Source organism: Echinops telfairi, unplaced genomic scaffold (genome assembly GCF_000313985.2).
Source record: "Echinops telfairi isolate 266 unplaced genomic scaffold, ASM31398v2 ScPeMD7_2291;HRSCAF=2852, whole genome shotgun sequence".
In the NCBI taxonomy this organism is placed as follows: Eukaryota; Metazoa; Chordata; class Mammalia; order Afrosoricida; family Tenrecidae; genus Echinops; species Echinops telfairi.
In genome coordinates this window covers 36,143,326-36,165,223 of record NW_022106189.1, presented here as the reverse complement: position 1 = coordinate 36,165,223, position 21,898 = coordinate 36,143,326, and the positions used below count along the sequence as shown (strand labels likewise).

The 21,898-nt window shown below is 41.6% G+C and overlaps 2 protein-coding genes, 1 non-coding gene and 1 pseudogene across 5 annotated transcripts in view; 3 read left to right on the top strand and 1 right to left on the bottom strand.

The window, feature by feature from the left end:
* The window catches only part of COG4 (component of oligomeric golgi complex 4), a 31,301-nt gene extending 19,878 nt beyond the window's left edge, over positions 1-11,423 (bottom strand). Inside the window, exons 1-6 of one of the 3 annotated variants that reach the window (XM_004704555.4) lie at positions 11,250-11,423; positions 8,205-8,287; positions 7,185-7,299; positions 6,505-6,679; positions 5,468-5,661; positions 1,360-1,465 (exon numbers count right to left, since the gene is read on the bottom strand). In XM_004704555.4, coding sequence (XP_004704612.1) covers positions 1,360-1,465; positions 5,468-5,661; positions 6,505-6,679; positions 7,185-7,299; positions 8,205-8,287; positions 11,250-11,408 — 832 coding nt within the window. In that variant the 5' untranslated portion in view covers positions 11,409-11,423. Of the gene's footprint in view, positions 1-1,359; positions 1,466-5,467; positions 5,662-6,504; positions 6,680-7,184; positions 7,300-8,204; positions 8,288-10,734; positions 11,184-11,249 lie in introns of those variants that run through there. The other 2 variants (XM_045293560.1, XM_045293561.1) reach the window with 2 other exon arrangements.
* LOC105978798 lies at positions 1,658-3,877 on the top strand (annotated as a pseudogene).
* A 295-nt stretch (positions 11,424-11,718) lies between the features above and the next one.
* SF3B3 (splicing factor 3b subunit 3) overlaps positions 11,719-21,898 on the top strand; it is a 47,460-nt gene continuing 37,280 nt past the window's right edge. Inside the window, exons 1-6 of the mRNA XM_004704557.3 lie at positions 11,719-11,808; positions 14,156-14,306; positions 16,802-17,128; positions 17,749-17,921; positions 18,506-18,647; positions 21,534-21,646. Of these exons, the coding sequence (XP_004704614.1) occupies positions 14,237-14,306; positions 16,802-17,128; positions 17,749-17,921; positions 18,506-18,647; positions 21,534-21,646 (825 nt within the window). The 5' untranslated portion in view covers positions 11,719-11,808; positions 14,156-14,236. The remainder of the gene's footprint in view (positions 11,809-14,155; positions 14,307-16,801; positions 17,129-17,748; positions 17,922-18,505; positions 18,648-21,533; positions 21,647-21,898) is intronic.
* Positions 17,365-17,443, top strand: LOC115870766. The gene has a single exon (XR_004046898.1). It is a non-coding gene; the product is annotated as a small nucleolar RNA SNORD111 (small nucleolar RNA).

The window sequence follows — 21,898 nt, the reverse complement described above, 5'->3', positions numbered from 1 at the left end:
GCAATTCCCACACTGTCTCAGGTGTTGTCCCCTGCAGGGCTATGGGTCAGTGAAGGATGTCATGTCTCATAGTGGGGCCAGCCATATGGTCCTCTCTGTGGATGGACTGGCTGCTCTTAGTGGGAACATCTTCCTCAACGCCTGGTGGACCAGGATGTGCTCTACTCTCTCCTCCTCCCCCTTCACCTGCTCCCCTGTGCTCCAATCAGATATGTCCCTCTCCTGGAGCTGCATCCTTTGAAATAAATTCTTCTGGGGGAAGGGACAAGTGTCCACATAGTAGTTGGGATTGAGGCTGGCCCCTCAGAACTCTCCATTGGTTCCCTACTCCACGAAGCCGGAGAATTTTTTATCTCTCTGGTCTGGCTAACATCTTTTATTAGGCCATTTCATCCCCTTCTCTCTACTCATTAAAAAAAAAAAGAAAAAGATTTATATCTCTCTTCTCTCTCAAAATTACCTGACAGAAAGAAGAGAGTTTATGCTGCCACAGCTTCAAATAAAAAATTGAATACTCTTGAAATTAAGACTTGGATTTGACTCCCCACGGTGAAGTAAGAACTCAGTTCAATAGAAATTATTAGCAAGACAGCATTTGTTTTCTAAAATATTTTTGTAATTCCTGTTGCTCTGAAAAATAAGTGACATTCTGGGAGGAAAATGTTGGCTGACTCCCTTTTCTGAAAGCTGGTTCTTAGCATTCTTACCCTACGCTTACCCTTCTCTGGAAATGTGACTTTTAGTCCCTCTTTTTCTGCTTGTCTTAAAACAAAAGACTTATCTTTTTAGGCATCTTTTAGGAAGGTGCCCATGACACATTTGTTTATAGGTGTGACTGTACAAGAAAATATAAAACTAAGTCAGAAACTCTTGTAATATTTTAAATTTTATGCAGTCATTTTAATCATTATTATTGCAAGCTTATTTAATATAAACTGAGAACCGAGTCAAGGTTCCTGTTAATAGGAAATTACTGGATCGATAGAACTGATTTTATGAAATTCTATGCCCAGAAGAATACAATGTATATTTAAGCAAGGTAATAAATCTGAGAAGGACTGGAGAAAACACACACACACACACCCCAGAAAAGACAACTCAACAATATCTACATGTTCCACAAGTATTTTCCAAAGTAGATTGGCAGTCCTTTCTTCTGAGATGTCTTGGGGGTGGGGTGGGGTGGGGGGAAGAGTGCGCTTTAACCATCAAGCCCACCCCCAGGGATTGCAATCACTTGAGATGCTAACTCATTTTCACTCATCAGATATTGGATGCATATCCAATCCATCAACACACAGTAAACTATCGGAAGAAGTTGTAGGGATCATAATAGGACGAGACAAGAAAGGGGCTCACCTTCAAACAGGAGAGTAAGTGTATCTGCAAAGATCACTGCAGCTCGTCGATCACTCATATCTGTCCCCAGCACTAAGAGCAGATTCTCCTCAGCCTTACTGGCCACCTAATCAAAGCAGAAAATCAACACATATTTCTCAGACTAAAGGCCAACCTCATACCACCTTTGAATTTTTCCAAAAAGGCATCCTATTGTCTTCTTTTTGTTTTCCTTAATGCTTGGAAGCCTGGGCAGTATGGGACCACTCCTGGAAGTCTCTGGGTTATCTTGGCCTTAGTCAGGACAAGGAACTTGAGTATGGTGTAAATCGTATTTCACTCAGAGTTATAATTCTTTTTCTTTGAAAATATGTACTGTGAATGGTCAAGGCAGAGGGTCCCCAATTTTAATCATTTCCCAGTGTGACTTGCTCTAGGTAATGGTACTTGATTGAGCAGGGCAAGTACTCTGGGACTATGGATGGGGCATTTTTTTCAATCACTTTATTGGGGGCTCTTACAGCTCTTATTCACAATCCATCCACCCATCCATCCATGGTGTCAAGCACATTTGTACACATGTTGCCGTCATCTTTTTCAAAACATTTTCTTTCTACTTGAGCCCTTGGTATCAGCTCATTCCCACCCCCACGGATGGAACTTTAAACTCATTCAAAGTAAAACCTCAGAAAGCAAAATAGAATGCCCTATACCCCGTAAACATGTTTTCTTGATCACACAAATATTTTCAATCTAAAATGTATCTCATTTCCATTTTAACTACTTTCAGTGTAATACACTTGGTACTTTTAAATTTTGTAAAATTTTGTGATTTTTGTATAATACAGTTGGATGATGGAAAGAATAAAATGAATAATTTTACTTTTATTTTAAGAAGTTGTTTCTGGGTGGCAGAGTACTGACAAAAAAGTATCATAAAGCAGTCACAATTAATTTTAAGGAATTTTTGAAGAAAGGGTAAGAACACACCCATGCAAGGATTCAAAAGGAAAAAGGAGTATTTGGTAAAAAAGTGGTCCTTCCTTTGACTTAGATCTCTCAATTTCTACACCCGCTCTTCAGAAGCAACCACTGTTAACCCTTCCAAAAACACCCAGGGTTTACAAAGCCAGCACATACCTTTATTGGCAGCACCTCTCAGTTTAAACAGAAATGCTAGTACTAGAGTTTGTACCAAGTTTATCTTAACAAAGGACGTCAGTATAGATGTTTTCCTAATAACATGAGTGTTCCAGGACAGACAATCAGGGTGTGGCAGAATACACCCTGGTACACGATTTTAAAACAAACAAGCGTAGGCACATATGTTTGCTGGGATTTAATTCTCTCCAACTAAGGAGAAGGAACGCTGGTAGTGCAATTAAGCACTCAGCTGCTGTACGGTTGGCAGTTCAAGCCCACCCAGAGGCTCTGTAGGAGAAAGACTTGTTGATTTGCTCCCGTAAAGATGACAGCCTGGAAAATCCTATGGAAAGTTCTACTGTGTCATATGGGGTCACAATGAGTTGAAATCATTTGCGACACCTAACACTTCTCCAACAAGGGCGCAGAGGCTCACAGGAAACTTGAACAGCAGGCTCCTCCCCTCTGCCTTCCTACGATTTAATCTTAAATGACCTCATCTGCTTCAACTCAGTGTAGCTTATTGAGACTCAGGCCTGGTTACGAAACCTTGAAACCAAAGTGCTCTTTAGAGAAGCTGAGTTCTGACTGACAATATGCAAAGGAAGATTCAACCTGCAGGGACGTTACATTCTAATTTTCATATACTTCATTTGGTATATGAAAATTAGTGTGAAAGGCCAACCAACCATACTGGATCAAAAGGGCACTATCTGCCACAGGTTAAACTGAGAAGACGGGAAGGGGCAAGAAAGATGAATGGAAACGGGAAACAAGGGGAGGAAGTGGGAAGGGTGCTGCTGTATTAATGTCAGGAAGCAAAACATGTACGAATTGTTGAACAGAGAATACATTTGCTCTGTATACTTCCACTCATATCATAATAAGTTAAATACATAATATGCTTTATGTATTTGAATTGTATGATAAGTGAATTATGGATCAATAAAACTGTTTAAAAAAAGGTCGGCCGGCCGCTACCGACGTTTCCTTAAGCTCTGTGAGGAATGGCCCATGGAAAAGACCAAACGGGGCCGGGACTTGGGCGCTTACCTGCAGCAGCGGGTAGCCCAGGCCTTTCCGGATAGAGAGAACACGCAGATCGCAGAGCCTGAAGCCTGTGATCAGATGTATGAGAGCTTAGCATGGCTCCACTGAAACTACTACAAACACAAGATCCCTGCCTGGGTATGTAACCAGTACCCTCTCCCCAGAGACAAGCTTCAGTGGCCTGTCCTTGGAAGAGTACAAGCTCATCCTGTCTACAGACACCCTGGAAGAGTTTAAAGAAATGAATAAAGACACGTGGAAGAAACTGCAGGAGAAGTTTGCCCCCAAGAGTCCCGAGGAGAAGCACAAGGACTGGGTGAGGTCCTTGTTTCACCCACGTTCCTAAGTATGGGGTCTAGTACCTGTCATAAATAAAACTGCCCTGCCTTAATAATAATAAAAAAAAGATTACTAGAGGAGAGTCAAGATGACATCCAGGTAGAATCACCTGCCCGGTGCTCCTGCTGTTAAACCAGGAAATTAAGAGGTACCGAAGCAAGCTCGAGGAGAAAGCAATGGGACCGAAGGTTCTGGAAGGACTTGGGGGGGTGGAAGAAGGAGGTGGGGTAAGGGAACTGTTAGTAAACAACGCCATAGACAAGGGAACAACTAGGGAATTAAAATGAACAAGGAGGACGTAGAGATCCTGGGGGTGTTGTAGCAACAGCAATCTAGCTGCGAGGAATTACTAAGAGGCGGAAGAAGAGTGAGCATGATGGTGTGGCAGGAGGAAGGTAAAAGGAAACAGGAAATATCCAGGAAGCAAATCTATGGATAGCATTATAAACATAGATGTGTATATATGTAAATGCATTAATTCATAAAAATAGAGGTATTGGCCTATGCACATATATTTATATGGCAATACATGGAGGTAGAGGGCAGACTTTGGGCCTCTGGTTATATCCATCCTCAATGCAAGAACACTTCGTTCTAACAACTTGGCATTCTGTGATGCTCACCTTCCTGGCACAATCGCCTAAGAGCAAATGGGTGCATATGCAAACGTGGTGAAGAAAGCGATGTTGCCCGACCATCAAAAGATATAGCATCTGGGGTCTTAAGGGCTTGAAGGTAAACAAGCAGCCATCTAACTCAGAAGCAACAAGGCCCACATGGAAGAAGCACACCAGCCTGTGTGACCATGAGGTGTCGAAGGGCTCAGGTATTAGGCATCAAGAAACGAAAAAATCATATCATTGTGAATGAGGAGGGAGTGCAGATTGGGGACCCAATGTACATTTGTAGGCAACTGGACATCCCATTACAGAAGGGTCGCGGGGAGGAGACGAGTCAGTTAGGGTGCAGTGTAGCAACGATGAAACATACAACTTTCCTCCAGTTCTTAAACGCTCACCACCATCCCCGCCCATGATCTCAATTCTACCTTACAAATCCGGCTAGACCAGAGGATGTACACTGGTACAGATAGAAACTGGAAACACAGGGAATCCAGGATAGATGATCCCTTCAGGACCAGTGCTGAGAGTGGCGATACAGGGAGGGTGGAGGGCAGGTGAGGTAAAAAGGGAGAACTGATTACAAGGATCTACATATAACCCCCTTCCTGGGGGATGGACACAGAAAAGTGGGTGAAGGGAGACACCGGACAGTGTAAGATATGACAAAATAATAATTTATAAATTATCAAGGGTTCATGAGGGAGGGGGGAGGGGGGAGGGGGAAAATGAGGAGCCGATACCAAGGGCTCAAGTAGAAAGCAAATGTTTTGAGAATGATGAGGTCAACAAATGTACAGATGTGCTTGACACAATGGATGTATGTATGGATTGTGATAAGAGTTGTACGAGTCCCCAATAAAACAATTAAAAAAAGAGAAAGTAAATGTTTAGAAAATGATGGCAACACATGTAAAATATGCTTGATACAATTGATGCACTATACCATTCTCCTGTCATGGAATAAGGGGTCATACCTGCTTGCAAAGGTATTCTGAGAACTTGCTTAATCCCTCCTCATGTAAACCCAGTAGTGGAAAGATTTTGAAGAAGCGCTCCACCTGGGGCAGATCCCCCTCTTTGGTGGCGATGGCAAACTTTTCTGTTACAATGGCTTTGAGACGCTGCTCAGCGTCCTGCAGTAATTTCAGGTTGGCATCAATCATGCTGCCTGCTCAAGGGGAACAAAAAGGAGGATTATAGCCAGGACGAGAACTGACAGGCCCACGCCATCTAGGCTGGAATAAACATGCATTATGCATTGACAATGTGCAAAGATACTGAGCTAGCTGATATCACTGATTGAAAGATGAGTCAACCATGATTCTATTTAGCAGTGAAATCACAGGTAAGCAAAAGAGAGTTTGTACACAAATAACTATAATCAGAAAGGTTACCTAAGATGAGAGTGGTGGGATTTACTTCACTTCAACTAAGATGAAGGAGCCATAGTCATGCAATTAACTGCTTAACTGTTAATTGCAAGGTTGGCAGTTCAAATCAAACTCTCAAAAATGGGCAGAATTTAAAAAAATAATTTTGGCATCTCTGTGGAAAGGACATACTCTTACATTCCCGGCAATAGAGGCAATAAAAGAACAGTAAATGGAAAAATGAAAAGACTATTTGCAGAGTATTGCAAACAGTAGTCTCTGCCCCGGATTATAGAGGAACTTAACAAACATTTGCACAATGAATGAATGACATGGAATGCCTAGAGACAGTCAAAATCACGGAGGTCTCAATATCTGGTTAGAATTTCATTTTCTAAGTAGTCAGTGTGATCAAGTCAAAAGTATTCACTATGCGAAAAATAAGGAGCTCTGGACCCAGTTTCTTTACCATAAAGTGGGATAGAGAATATCTGCCATGGGATGGCATTAGACTGATAGTGGTCCTACTAACCCAGAAGGAAGCTCTCAGCAAGAGCTGCCCTTTATCCTGCTTACATTTCTCTTGCTCAGATTAGAGATGCTTGTAATCAAACTAGGAATCATTAGTTTAGGATGCTGACCTTCTTTGCCTTGTCGGCTGAGCTCAATGACTGATTTGTCTAGGCATAAGTAGCGATGAATGTGGGCTGCAGCCTGCTCGTAATCTTCATTCCTCAGAGCAGTCTGAACTCCATCCATGCAGAACTTCAGGTCCAAGATGTCATCAGCTCTCTGGATGGCCTGATAGAGGCGATTCTGTAAAAAGGTTGATCAGAGGTCCGTTTTAGGTTTCAACAGATGAGTTCACAAGAGCCATTACAACCAATCACAGAACTGTTAGTGACCAAAAACACTGACAAGTATCATACAGTTCTATTTATGAGGTCAGATAGTTAATTTCAATGAAACCAGGAACAGGAAGAAATACCTGACATATGTTTTTACATTTATAATCATGTCAAAATATACTTGACATTTGGGGAATAAGACATGTTAACATTTAGTTATAAAGTGTAAAAATATGTAGAAGATATATAATTTTTATACCAAGCAATCATAATTAAGAACAAACAACATATGATGGCTGTGTGGCTACAGTGTTTTGTGGTAGTTATTTTTTCTGAACAAATCAAGAAGTATTGTGCCATTTCACAGGGGCAAATCAAGGCTGGGATTGGACTGACTTGTTCAAGAGCCCAAAGGGATCTCAGAAAAAGGGCTGAGAAGTACTTCTAAAATATTAGTTATTTGGAGAAATTACCTTGGCCAGGTCAAGCTGACGAACTTTGCTTGACACATTCTCGGCTAGGTTGCAGGTAAAGGTGATCATTCCAGCCAGCTGCTTTGCATCCCCCTCAATCAACTGCAGGTTGGGACTGAAGACACACATTATCACCACACACATATCCATAGGGGCAGGGGATGAGAATAAGAGATGGAAAATTGTTTTGCAAATGGAGATTATATCCTCTACTTCTTTTGTACCTCTTCACAGCTTTTTTTAAAATAGCATGTTTTACTGTAAACTCAGATCTATATTTAATAGAAAAATGATTTCTGTTAATAAATAATTAACTACTAAACATATCTCTAGCAGGTATAGACAAAGAACTAGACAACAAAGTCTTCTAATTGTTACCAATACCAATAGCCAAATTCATATCCATTGAGCTGAATCTGATTCATAGATATCCCAGAGGATAGGATAGAACTGCCCTATGGGTTTCCAAGACTGTAACTTTTTATGAGCATAGAAAGATTTCTTTCTCCTATGAATAGTGGTTTCCAAAGGCTAACTTTACTCTTAGAAACCCCATTGCACCCACGATGGCACCAAGTAATCCAGAAATGTACTTCCAACAATCTGCAATGATAATATAATCAAAGAGCAAGTTTTACAACTAGCAAGTACTTGCACATAGTCTATAAAACATTGGTTTCCAAACTCAAGCTTTGAATCCAAATCACTTGCCTGGCTTATGAAAACAGATTCCTAGGTACCTCCCCACCCCTCACCCTGAATTTCCCATTCAGTAGGTTTGGATTCGGACCCCCTAGAATGTGCATTTCTAACAAGTTTCCAAGTGCTGCTGGTGTGGCAGGTGGAAGGCCACACTTTGAAATTCTAGGAACTATATTTTATCTTTTGGTATTTCCTTTATCCTGATGTTAATATTCCCTCTGTATCTCCACTGGCAGTTCATAAGAGACAGTTAGGAAAGACAGCAACTTAGTGCACCCTGAGGGAATTTACAATGACTCTTGCTGAGATGAGACTCACCCCATTCTGTGCAGACTAACCATCTTATTTTCAATGGTGCTTTGCTGTTCCAAGAGAGCATCCAACTCTCTCTCCACCACTTTCTAAAACACAGGAAACATGTGCCATCAGGATAGTCATAGAAGCCTGAAGAATTATTTAACTCAATGACTCCACTTAAGTGTGAATCCTATTTCAATTTGTTTCTTTCCTACACTAGGGTCATAACAACTCCATGCTTGCACTTACCATACTGAATAAGGATTACTTTATGTGTATCTTATATTACAGCTAGAGATCCACCACAAAAGGAGAAAATGAACCCTTCTTCAACAGCATTAGCAAAGTGCCTACAAGGAATACATTAAACCAGAATGAGGACACACAAGATACTTTCGAAGTGGCAAGGCAGTTCTAATCTCAAATACACCAGTTCCTGTGTTAACAATTTATGTCACCTTCCAGGATCTTCACCTGTAAAATAGGAAACATTAATACTTACCCTTACAGGATTACTCAATGAATCAGAGATGATAACACACAGGATTTACCATAGTATGTGGTGTATCAAACTCCAAACTCACTGCCACTGTGTCAATTCTGACTTTAGTGACTCCACAGGACAGGGTAGAACTGCCCCTGTGGGTTTCCAAGACTGTTAACTCTTTACAGGAGTTCTTAGAAAGCCTTGTCTTTCTCCCGAGGAACAGATGGTGGTTTCAAACTGCTGACCTTATGGTTAACAGCTCAAAGCATAACCACCGTGCCACCAGGGCTCCAGTGTATAGTAGGTGCTTAATAATAGCCCTTACTATTAGCTACCCATTTTAATTAAAATAACTCACTGGAATACAGAGAAGTTTCCCCTGGACAGTCATTACCACAAATACTGTTCTTTCTGAATGATCTCTTTAATTTTTTCCCTATAGTACTGATTGATGAAATGGTAAATTAGTACTGCAAGTTAATGTTAGAAAATTTTCAAAGATGAGGGCATGATCAAGGGTAATGTAACCAAGAGGAAGTGCTGAAACCCTGGTGGGGATTGAGCATGATAGTGGGACAGGAGGAAAGTCAAGGGAAATAGAGGAAAGAGCTGGGAGGCAAAGGCCATTTATAGAGGTCTAGATAAAGACATGTACATATGCAAATACATTTATATGAGGATGGGGAAATAGATCTATGGGCATATATTTATAGGTTTAGTATTAAGATAGCAGGAGGACATTGGGCCTCCACTCAAGTACTCCTTCAATGCAAGAATACTTTCTTCTATTAAATTGGGATTCTATGATGCTCACCTTCCCGACACAACCGCTGAAGGCAAAGTGGGTGAATAAGCATATGTGGTGAATAAAGCTGATGGTGCCCAGCTATCAAAAGATATAGCATCTGGGGCCTTCAAGGTAAACAAGTGGCCATCTAGCTCAGAAGCAACAAAGCCCACATGGAAGAAGCACACTAGTCTGTGCGATTACGGAGAGTTGAAGGGATCAGGTATAATGCATCATCAGAACAAAAAATCTTACCATAGTGAATGAAGGGGACAGTGCGGAGGGGAGACCTAAAGCCCATTTGTAGGCCACTGGAGATCCCCTTACAGAGGGGTTTCGGGGAGGGGAAGAGCCAGTCAGGGTGCGACGTAGCAACAATGAAAAATACAACTTTCCTCTAGTTCCTAAATGCTTCCCCTACTCCACTATCATGATCCGAATTCTACCTTGCAAGTCTAGCTAAGCCAGAGGATGTACACTGGTACAGATAGGAACTGGAAACACAGGGAATCCAGGGTGGACGATCCTTTCAGGACCAGTGGTGTGAGGTGATACTGAGAGGGTAGAGGGAGGATGGGTTGGTAAGGGGGAACAGATTACAAAGATCTACATGTGACTTCCTCTCTGGGGGTCTGACAACAGAAAAGTGGGTGAAGGGAGACGTCGGACAGTGCAAGATATGACAAAATAATAATTTATGAATTATCAAGGATTCATGAGCGAGGGGGAGCGGGGAGGAATGGGTAAAAAATGAGGAGCTGATGCCAGGGACTTAAGTGGAGAGCAAATGTTTTGAGAATAATGAGGGCAATGAATGTACAAACGTGCTTTACACAATTGATGTATGTATGGATTGCGATGAGTTAGTTGTATGAGCCCCGAATAAAACGATTAAAAACAAAATCTTCAGAGATGTATCAATGGCTCCGTCCCAGCACCCACAAACTGCCATTTTGCTCAACCTTACTTGAAAATCTGGCTTGGGAGCTGCTGCTAACCTCTCAGATCAGTGCTTACATCTTTCTTGATTGACAAAGAACCTCAAAATAGACATTGAAGAGTGAATTTAAAGCATGAGGCTGTAATAGGAAAGGGGAGGCAGAAAGGGGAAAGGATATTAAGAGAAAGTGCCCTAAGGGAGAATCTCGCCCACGACTTTCATGTGACACCATATTGGGGGCGTGTCAGAAGCCCACGGGATAAAGTTACTTATTCAAGATTAGACCAGGTATGCCTGGGTCTTAAAATCTCAAGCTTCTATAAAGTTGACAACTCACCTGAAAGGCAAAACCCAAACCAATCAAAACCAACGTCGAAATCATTCTGTACAAGAGGCAGCCTCAAATCGGTTCAAGAAGTCTATTTGCTATGGCTTCTGGCTTAAATGCGAGGATGGGGTAAAAACATTTCGTATTTTAAAACCGCGAAGGCAAGGCAAAAGAGCCTTTATTCTTATTCTGCGAATCAAGTGAGCTGGCATACACCCTCAGTCTAACTTTACTCCGCTGGAAACTCTTGTACCGACAGGTTCGGGAAAACCAACTCAAGTGGGGAAGGAACCCCAATGATTTAGCTATCAGGGAAAACCAACTTGGGGGGAGGCTCCGAACGAGTAAAAAGAGATGACACCACTCCCCAGATAACCAACGACAGCCCCGCTTCTCGGGTAAGTGCTTTGCGCTTTGTTCCCCAAGGAAGGACAGACGTTCCTACAGCCCGGATTTCTCAGACTGACAGCCACGACTTCCCCCCGTCCCCGAATCCTCCTGGCAAGAGGCGGGCGGGCCCCCACCTCCTCGCCGCAGAGCCGTTCGTACACAGCCTCCAGCTCCTGCAGTTCTGTCAGGGAGCGGATGAGCTCGGTCGAAATTTCCGAGCAGCGGCTTCCTCCCGCTCCCTCCCGCGGCGGAGGCGCCCCTGACAGCTTCGGAGGAGACTCGAGAGCCGCCATCTTGGTCCCCAGCCGAAGCTTCCGGTTCCGCGAGGTCCCCTCCTCGTTGGCGCGCTGGGTCTTTCGGACTGCCCCCGTATATGCCTGACGGGCTTATGTTTTATTTTTAAGCTTACTTCTTAAAAAGTGTATCGTTTGTTCATTTTCCTAGAAAAAGTGACGGCCAAAAGCTATGTTCACAGAGTTTTGAATGAGCTGTGCAAACAGGACGGATGCCTTTTATAGAATTATTATTGTTTTTGCCCGGCGCGGGATGGGGCTCTTTTCCCGCCGCGCGCCACCGGAAGGTCTCCCTGTTGAGCGGTAATGGAGAATGCCGGCGGGTTGCTGTTGGCTGCGGATTAGGCCTTGGAGAGAATCACCATCCGTCGTCTATCTACGCCATCCCTCTCGCTGCAAGGTAAAAACGCGGCCGTGAGACACCTCCGGGCACGGGGATCCGGACGGTGGCCATGTGGGAGCGGGCCGAGCATTTGGTTAGGAACTAATTTAGGCCCTAAGCAGGGGACGATGTGAGCGATGCATGGAGGGCGAACCTGGAACCCTTGCTGGCTGCTATCCAAAGGGTAGGAAAGAGACGTGGCTGCATAAAAACCTTCGAGAGGTACCTCGTTTTAGGCCCTGCTGCGTCGGAGACAAGAAGGGGGACGGTGTCGGAGAGACGTCCGCAGGGAAAGTGAAGGACGCGGTCGGGAAGGTGGTTTCAAAGCGTAACGGAAATCGGTATTGGAATGAAGACCTTGGTTTGAATTTGGGCTGTGGTGCTCATCAACCGTGGGCAGCTTGCTTCCTCCTTGTGAGCTGCTGGCCTCATGTCGGGAACGGGGGGAAGATCACCCAGAGGTGATCGGTAAATAAGATGTGCGGCGAACCATCACAGATAAAATGAACGCGGAGGAAGTCACAAAGTTTGCTAAATTTTTAGTGTTCATGGTTCCGAGTACATAGTTCCCGTAGTTACTGTTCGCTTTTTCTCCCAAATGGACCGCCCTCCATTTCCCCATTTCCCGAGGAGTGACAGCTAGGGTTGAGGCTGTAGTGGATGACTTCAGTTGTAGGACAAGAAACTAGAGTGAGTTCTTGGAATCCACTAGAGAATGAAAAGTAGCTGCTGGTGAAGGGGTGATGGCTGTTTAGGACATCGGCTCTGGCCAATGGTTCCGTCCCGTTTATTTCGCCCGTCTTTTTGGGAGCCTTCCTGACGTTGGCCTGTTGTCTGGCCAACCTCAAGGTCAGCAGCTCGAAACCCACGGGAGAAAGAGGCTCCTTACTGCCAGAGGGACGGAGTGCCACCGTGCCCGACAAGGACGCCATGGGTCTGAAACGACTCAATGGGGGTGGGGTGGGGGTTGGTCTCTTTTTCCACAGCCGACTTTTCATCGTTTTTTCCCCTGTGAGTGATACTAGAAGAACATGAAAGGTGTTCCGTTGTGTCATGTAGAAAATGGAGTCTTATGGCCCACTTGCAGTGTTTGGCTCCTTCAGAAAGGACTGGAGATACTTGCTCTGAATCCTCTTTGTTGTTTAACAACAGTTTAATGTGTCAACTGCGCACCAATGACTTTGGGTTTCTCAAGTTCTCGTTTGTAAATTTAGGGGGGCAAAAACCACTTATTACCAGCTCGAATTCACTATGAGTCAGAATCCACTCCACAGCAGTGAGAATTGGGTGTGGGTGTAGTTTGGGGTCAGGCTCTGGCAGTGGGACACTTCAGTTTATGTAGTCATCAATTTTGTCTTTCCTGTGATTGCAACTGTAAATTATAAAGGAGCAAACCCTGTTTTTATTGCTGTCTCCATGCTAGGAAAGATGATAAGAAAAACTGCCAAGTGCAGTATAGTACTCAACTTTTTAAAACACCTTTTATTGTGAATTGGGTGAAGTGTTACATTCAACAATTTAGACGCATTTTATTTCACATTTCCATTCCTCCATTTCTGACCTTTGTGAACTTTGGCCTTGGGTAAACACTGCCTGCCCTTTTGATCAAAAATGGTTGATTATTCTAAGGTGGAAGTACCTCACTAGTGTTATTCCCCTTATAGACCTATCAATTTGTTTGAAAATTGAGACAAGTAACCTAATTTTTGATTAAAGAAGAGAAAAATGCAGTACAAATAAATGTTTTTGTTTGCAGTATAAATGGATGCTTGCTACATCTGGAAGGTTGCTATATATAGCATGCTAAAATTGATTACCCCAGAGAGCAAAACTTGGTTGGAGAAAGTGATGGATTTTTGCATTCTGAGCTATGTGAATTATAGATTCAAATAGAATTATAGATTTAATATCTAACCACCAAAGGCAAATAGGTAGCACAGATCCCAGCTCCTTTATATTCCCTTTACTTGTTAAAGGACCTGGTCAAGTGATTTGATTTCCGAGTGTCAATTTCCTTATCTATAAAAATACACAATAATAATAGGACAATAATATTTAACAACAATAAGGGGTGGGGGATGGAGGGGATAAAGTGGAGCTGATATTAAAGAGTTCAAGAAGAAAAAATGTTTTGAAACTGATTGTAGTAGCAATTGTACAGTTATGCTCCACTCATTTGAATTATGGAATGAGACATCTGTAAGAGCTCCCAATAAAATGATTAATTAAAAAAATTAAAATAAGTATCTTAGCGTTATTGTGAATGTAAAGACCAGCTTATAGCTTAGTAGCTGTGTGTTGTTCCTCAGTAGGCCTTACTAGTGTGTGTTAAAATACCACTTTTTCTGCTTTCATATTCCCCTAGCTTGCTTTGAATCAGAGTTGTTTGTAGAACCAAGGCCTGAGTTGTGGACTAAGGTGGCTCACTTTTGCTGCCAACGCCACCATGTTCCTGTACAACTTGACCTTGCAGCGAGCCACTGGCATCAGTTTTGCCATTCATGGCAACTTTTCTGGTAAGTTCTAAAGTTACTTTCTCTATGAATTGAAGCAGTGTTTTGTTTATCTCTTATATTAGAAATACTTTTTTCCCCCTATTATAGACCGACTAAAAACAATAGTTGGTGAATGTGAGTGAAACAACAGCTTGTCTCAGCTATCAGATTTGTTGTGAAATCGAGGTGTACTATCTGCTACCTTGTAGCAGGCACATTTCCTAGTTCATTGGTATTCCATATGAAATTTCTTAAGTCCCAGGGTTAGGCCAGGTTGTGTGCATGTTGCTGTGAGACATAGGAGATAATATAATGCAAGACATGGTCCTTGTTCTTGAATATGACATCAGGCTGGATAAAGGGTTTAAAGGTGTTTCTCCTGCTATCAAAGGAGGAGAAGGGTTTTTAAGAAGGGGAGTGAGTTTGGGCTTGGTGCTGGAAGGGAGAATAGGACTTATTTGGAGCGAGAATGGAAAATGATGTTTAGGTAAGGGATCGCACTTGGATGGTGGCAGATCATTTGCTAATGTTCACCTCCTTTGTGCCATGCATCATGAGCTGGAATGGTGTGGTGGGGGGTGTTTGGAAAGATGAATTAAGGTCAGGTGGTAGGGAGTTTTAATTAACAGCTTAAGGCAGTGGTTCTCAAGCTACCTTTTAATACAGTTCCTCATGTTGTGGTGAACCCCCCCCCAACCATAAAATGATTTTCGTTGCTATTTCATAACTGTAATTTTGCTACTGTAATGAATCGGGCCACCTTTGTGAAAGGGTCGTTCAACTCCCCTCCCCAAAGGGATCGCGACCCATAGGTTGAGAACCACTGGCTTAAGGAAAGAAGCATTAGACAAGTGAGAATTAGAGAAAACGGTTTACTAAAGTGCATAAAAGCCCTGTTGGTACAGTGCATTAAACATGGGGATGCTAACTGAAAGGTCAGTGGTCTAAACCCCTCCAGTGGGGAAAGAAGGCAGTCCTCTTCCATAAAGATTTGAAACTAGGCAGCGCTAGAGAACATTTCTTCCCTATCCTATCTATAGGACCACTGTGAGGCTAAATTGTTTCCATTGGCGATGGCTAATATATATGACTTTACCATTTGCAGGTTTAGTTCCATATAACACCAAAGGGGCAAAAATTTGGAGAGTATATGAAATTTGCCAAGGCTCAAACCTGAATGCCTACCTATTGTGTGATAACTGCACAGGAGCCTTGCCCTCTGAGCACGCTCATTCTTTGTTTTCTTTGAACATCATGACTATTATTAAGCGTCTGCGAGCTCACTCTGATTTAGTTATTCCTCCCTACATTTTATGAAGGAAATTGTATCCAGTTTTGGTGTACATGAATTTGACTATATAACAATTGATTCTGTGCTGCATTTTGAATAGGGATTCTTGGGAGAGAGTTTTCTGGTTTAAAACATCTTTATTTTACATATTTTCATATATGTGTAAAACATTTATTTGACCCATGAGCCATTGAGAGAGCAGTGTCATTTGTAATATGCTTTATAGTTTCCATGGCTCTTGATGGTACTTGGTATTATCTGAATCCTAGAAGACTTTTGGAAAGTAAGGTGGCAGGCTAAGTGGTGGTGTTTTATAAATGAGATAGATTGGGACGGGTCAAACCAAAACTCCATACCATTTGAGTCGATTCCAACTCAGTGCCCCTTCATTGTCCAGAGGAGAACTGCTCCTTTGGGTTTCTCTGACTGGATCTTTATGGAGCAGATAGCCTCATAAGATAGCCTTATCTCTCTGAGAGCCACTGGTGGGTTTGAACTGTTAGCCACAGTGCTACTAGGGCTCCTCTGGGATGGGCTGGTGCAGGAAAGTCAGATACGCTGCAGGTGTGGTGACATTGCATGATAGAGTTCTGGACTCAGTGGGAATAGAAAGAAGGGAAAGGAGTTTTCAGCCTGGATGGCAGAGAAAATGACAGGTAAGTTGATAGTGGGGGAGGACAATTTTACTTATTTTGGATAGTTTAATGTTAACAACTCATCTAGGTACAATTATGTAACATGCAGAGACAGACGGGGACAAAACTGGCCATTAGCCATTTGGAGGTGTTGACTGCAGTTATGAAAACAAGTGAATTTAGAAATGAACTGTTAGATGTCAGCTTTAGAATTTGTGACACTACCTGAAACTGCACAAAAAGTGTCGAAGTTTGGGGAAACTTGTACTTTATAAAGCTAAACGTTGTACAATACCATTTTAGATAGTTCCCAATTATTCCAATTAATGGCAAATCTTGAGAAAAGTAAAAGGAATAATGGAATAGAATTTTAATGAAAATAAGATGTAGAAATAATTTTTAAAAGGCTTCTTTAGTGCCAAGGTGTCCTGGTGGCACCTAGTGGGAGGTATTAGACTGCTAACCGTGAAGTACTGAATGTGAATATTGAGCTCCCAACTTATTTCTATTTATTGTTAGTGGTGTCTTGTACCCATCTAAGCTACATTGTAGATTAGTTACGGTTGCTTATGACTTCTTTGGTGATCTAGGAACCAAACAACAGGAAATTGTTGTTTCTCGTGGGAAGATATTGGAGCTGCTTCGTCCTGACCCCAACACTGGCAAAGTACACACTCTCCTAACTGTGGAAGTATTTGGCGTTATCCGATCGCTGATGGCCTTTAGGCTGACAGGTGGCACCAAAGACTACATTGTGGTTGGCAGCGACTCAGGTCGGATTGTTATCTTGGAGTATCAGCCATCCAAGAACATGTTTGAGAAAATTCACCAAGAAACTTTTGGCAAGAGTGGATGCCGCCGTATTGTTCCTGGCCAGTTTTTAGCTGTGGATCCCAAAGGACGAGCTGTTATGATCAGTGAGTGACTTGCTCTGTTGAGTGTATCTGCCTGTTCCAGAAACCCAGTTTAGGAGTGCTTCCTTAGGATGGGCAGTTGGGTATCATATGAACAACCTCCATGATTTAAAGTTGCATTTTCCTTTTAAAACAGTGGGAAAAGAAATCTTTTATAAGTTGAGCAAAAAATTGTTCATCCCCCAAAAGACTACAATGAAATGCTCTTTCATTATCAGTGTGGATATGGTTGCTTTCCTCGGCCTGAAGTGATGATTAACATTCATGTCTCTTCTCTGATAAATGTCTTGAAGATAATGTTGTGATCTGACCAGGCCTTTAAAGGGCAGCCTTCTCTGTGTATCCGCATGTCATTTACTCTCATTCAAAGAATAACTAGCAGTTTGAGAGGCGATTTGTAGTTTCTGAAAATCATTAAATTCTCATGCCACATTAAAACACTTTCAGTGTTTGTGATAGTAGATTCCAATTAGGAATAGAGGGGCAATGTGGTGTTTCTCTATTCTAATGATAGTAAAGACATGAGTTAAAATATTTAGGAGAGTTAGTTCTGGCTATTCTGTGTGGGTGTGGGTGTTAATCATGGTACTCTGAGCACCTCCTGTTCTCTCCTTTGAGTGCAGGTGCCATTGAGAAACAGAAATTGGTGTATATTTTGAATAGAGATGCTGCAGCCCGGCTTACCATCTCCTCTCCTCTGGAGGCCCACAAAGCGAACACCTTAGTGTATCATGTGGTTGGAGTAGACGTGGGATTTGAAAATCCAATGTTTGCTTGTCTTGAAATGGATTATGAGGTAATGGGGTCATATTTCTTTTTATCTTGGAGGTTTTTCCAAACACATCTATGCTTTCATAGGATTGTCTTCTTCATTTTGTATATCTAGTAACTATCTTACTAGCAGTGCTTTGCTGTTTTTCTCTTTTTTTTTGCTTTGCTTTGCTGTTTTTCAAATCCCTTGTTGAAATTCTTTGAAATGGTATGCTCTGAGTTGAACAATCTCCCTATAGAAACAATATTTACTGAGACAGAAATGATATATTTACTGATAAAAGTTGCATAAGAAGGCGGTAACGTTGTATTTGGAGATGTGTTTCACATGGAGGGAGTGAAAGCCAGAGCATACCAGGCTTTTACCTGGAATACAAGGAAGTGAGTGTCTTCAGGTAATGGGAACTCTGAATCCAGAACTAAGAGACCTGGGCTCTTGTTGCAGTTCTGCCAAAACCTACCTGATTGTGAACTTTGGCAAACCACTTGACATCTGTGTATCCTCGTATGTCTAAGGGAAAGTTTCTGAAGTCCTTCTGTTTCCACCTCTCAAGAGTTCTTTGATTTTGTTGTATTGATTAGTGTTTGTGCCATGGTGGTCTTTTGCAGGAAGCTGACAATGATCCAACGGGTGAAGCAGCCGCTAATACTCAGCAGACCCTTACTTTCTATGAGCTAGACCTCGGTTTAAACCACGTGGTTCGAAAATACAGTGAACCTTTGGAGGAACACGGCAACTTCCTTATTACAGGTACTTTTTTCATGTTGATTTGTAGCCTCCTATTTGGTCCATTTTATGGCCAACCATAAGAGGATTTATTTAATAGGCTTTGAAAATTAATATATATGTAAACACGTGTGTTTGTCAGGGTTCCAGCTCCCAGCAGTTGAACGGGTCCTTAAGAGTGGCTTTGTAATCATAGAAAATATGACAGCGGGGCACAGGGGCCCCTTGTCCCTATGTCAGGATCAAGAGAGCAAATATATTTTTCTTTTTCAAATATATTTTTCAGTGGGAATGTATATTTATTCATGGGGTTTACAAATCTTTCAACAGGCATACATTTAATAGAGTGAATGGGTAATATAATAAGTTGGTAATAGAATGAGTCAGTGGCTTAATCTTATATGAGCCCTTCCCAAGGGAACAATCTGATTCTAATCAGAAGAAAGTTAGCTGCTCTTTAGGGTGGGGACAGACAATAGAATCTGCTTGCTCTTAGCAACATAACCTTCAGGCATATAGTGATGGCTCCTTTATGGAGGGCTATTGTAGGGACTACTTTCTGTCATGAGAATGTGTATTAGGATTAATTTTTATCTCATAGCCTTGAGGGTTGCCCCCCACCGGAGTCTGCTTTCCAGCATGGTAATTATGAGCATAGAGAATATGACTGTTCACATTCTCATCCAGTCCCTCTTTTTCCCTCTTATTTAGTCTGTGGTAAATTAGTAACTCTTAGATTCTAACGGGGACAGGAAAGAAAGCATCCGGAGACCAGTCAGCTTGTAATACTGATTCTTTTTTGTTTTTAAATCATTTTACTGGGGGCTCGTATGGCTTTTAACACAATCCGTAAATCCATCCATTGTGTCAAGCACATTTGTACATTTGTTGCCATCATCATTTTCAAAACATTTTCTTTCTACTTGAGCCCTTGCTATCAGCTCATTTTCTAACCTTCCCCCATCCTCCCTCATGAACTCTTGATAATTTATTAAAAAGTTTTTCATGTCTTTACACTGATTGTCTGTTGTCTGTCCCCCTGGGCGGGGATTATTAATATTGATTCTTAGCTATTGCTATGATAGTATGACTAGAGTCAATCTTTCCTTCTTTTTAAGAAAACCCAAACCTGTCTTTTGAAAACAAGAGAGAAAACAAGATCAAACAGTAGGTCGGTGAATTTGAAAACTTTGATGAAATTTGAAAATGGTTACTAAAACTGACCCAAGAGATTAAGAGCTCAAATAGACATTAAAAATAAAGACAAAAACATTACAAATACATTAAAGAAACTGATGTCCTTAGAAGATTTCTTACCCTCCAAAGAATTAGGTCCAGAATTAGAGGAAAGCCTGTATCATGTTGTAAAAGGTATTTTTTAAAAGCACATTTTTCTAGATTAGAAATTGAAAGCTACTAAATTGTTTTGTGACTCTAATTTCATTATCCAAATAGAGGAAAGGCAGTAGCAAAAGTTTACAAACTAGTTCTATTTATGATTACAGATACAAAAAAAGATACAATTTTAGCAAATCAAATCTGAACACTATTTTATTTAGCTCCTCATAGCTAAGTAAGGCTTTTGTGGAACTCAAGGATATTTCATTATGGAAAAGTCAGTTTCAATTTAATTCACTATATTTAAAAACTAAAAGGAGGGAGCTTTATTTGTGGTCATTTACATTTTATTAGGCTTGGGGACGACAGTGATCCCGTCCTTTTTATTCAGTATTGATTGTACGTAAGTTGACACCTTGAACAAAATATGTGCTGATGGAAGAAGAAGACTAAGCAGATATTACTCATCTTTGATTATTCAATCTTCGGTAGACACAGTAGCATTCAGGATGAATTATACATCTGATTCCTTCAACTTCTATTTCTAATTTATAAGGACTTGGTTTATTCAACAAACATTTTTTCAGTTGTCTCCTATCAAGTTAGTCTATTGGGTTTGGGGATTAGTTGGAGTGGGGGATAGGTAATTGCCTCTTACTGTGGAAGTTTGGTTTAAAGGGGTATATATAGACAATTAACAGGGGGGAAAAAACTGACATTGAGAGTGCCGAGTACCCGGACAGCTTAGCAGGGGAGGGTAGAGATAGCCCAGGGGAAGGAAGGGAGTATGCTGGAGAAGGCATTCTCCTAGGAGGGAGGGAGGTACAATTCGGGCCAGAGGAAGAGGGTTTCTGTTACACTGAAAGGGAGTGTCGTGTACAGAGGCCCAAATGCAAGAAAGAACATTGTGTGTTCAGAGGATAGACAGTTCATTAGAGGTTTCGGGTAGCAGTGGTTGTTAACTAACTACTGGAGTTTAGGGGATAATATGATAAGTCGACACTTGAAGGATCATTAGCATTTTATCTAATAAAAGATATTTAAGACTTGCCAGAAGGCTAACCAGGAAAGTATTTTCTCAACCGGGTAAATTAATGGCAACGTGAGAGTGATCGAAGGATTTAAGAGTTGTCAAGGATGTAGAATCAAGACTGAGATGTGGGAAGGGAGGGTTGAAGAATGATAATCATTCTGGTTGAGTCTACTTGTCGATGATGAGAATCTCCTGAAGTGAGACCTAGATGATTAGAGCAGATTTGAGACGGACTTAGTCTATGACTAAATTGATTTTTTTTTTTTGAGGGGCCTATGGAATATCTATGTGTAGAAATATCCAGTAGGCAATTGATTATAGATCTGAAACTAGCAGTTGAGTTACAGGCTTGGAGGTAGAAGTTGGATTCATTGTCAAATATTTGAACAAGGTGCCGGATTGCCTAAACCTTCCATTGTTCTCAGCCTTAGCACACTATACCTCCAACAAGTTGTGCTGAAAGAGGAGGAATTGATAGCTAAAGTATTGTAATTCATGATTATATCAAATCACTGCTAAAATTTATTTTCTTTGGACAGTTCCAGGCGGGTCAGATGGTCCAAGTGGCGTGCTGATCTGCTCTGAAAACTATATCACCTACAAGAACTTTGGTGACCAACCAGACATCCGTTGTCCAATTCCCAGGAGACGGGTAAGATTTTTTGTGTGTGATGGAAGTAATGTTCATGTTACCAGGTTTGTAAATGTCATTTTTGATAGCATGAGTAAGTTAGAGTAAAAGAAATTCTTTGAGTGTAAAGAAATTTAGCTGACATGTTTCATTTGAGAGGAATGCATGGACCTTGCCGTTTTGAAGTTGCTGAAAGTTTTTAGTTTGGAGGCCTCAGACATGTTTTGAGGATAAATTGTCTTTCATATCTTCCCACCCATCACTTCTAACTTA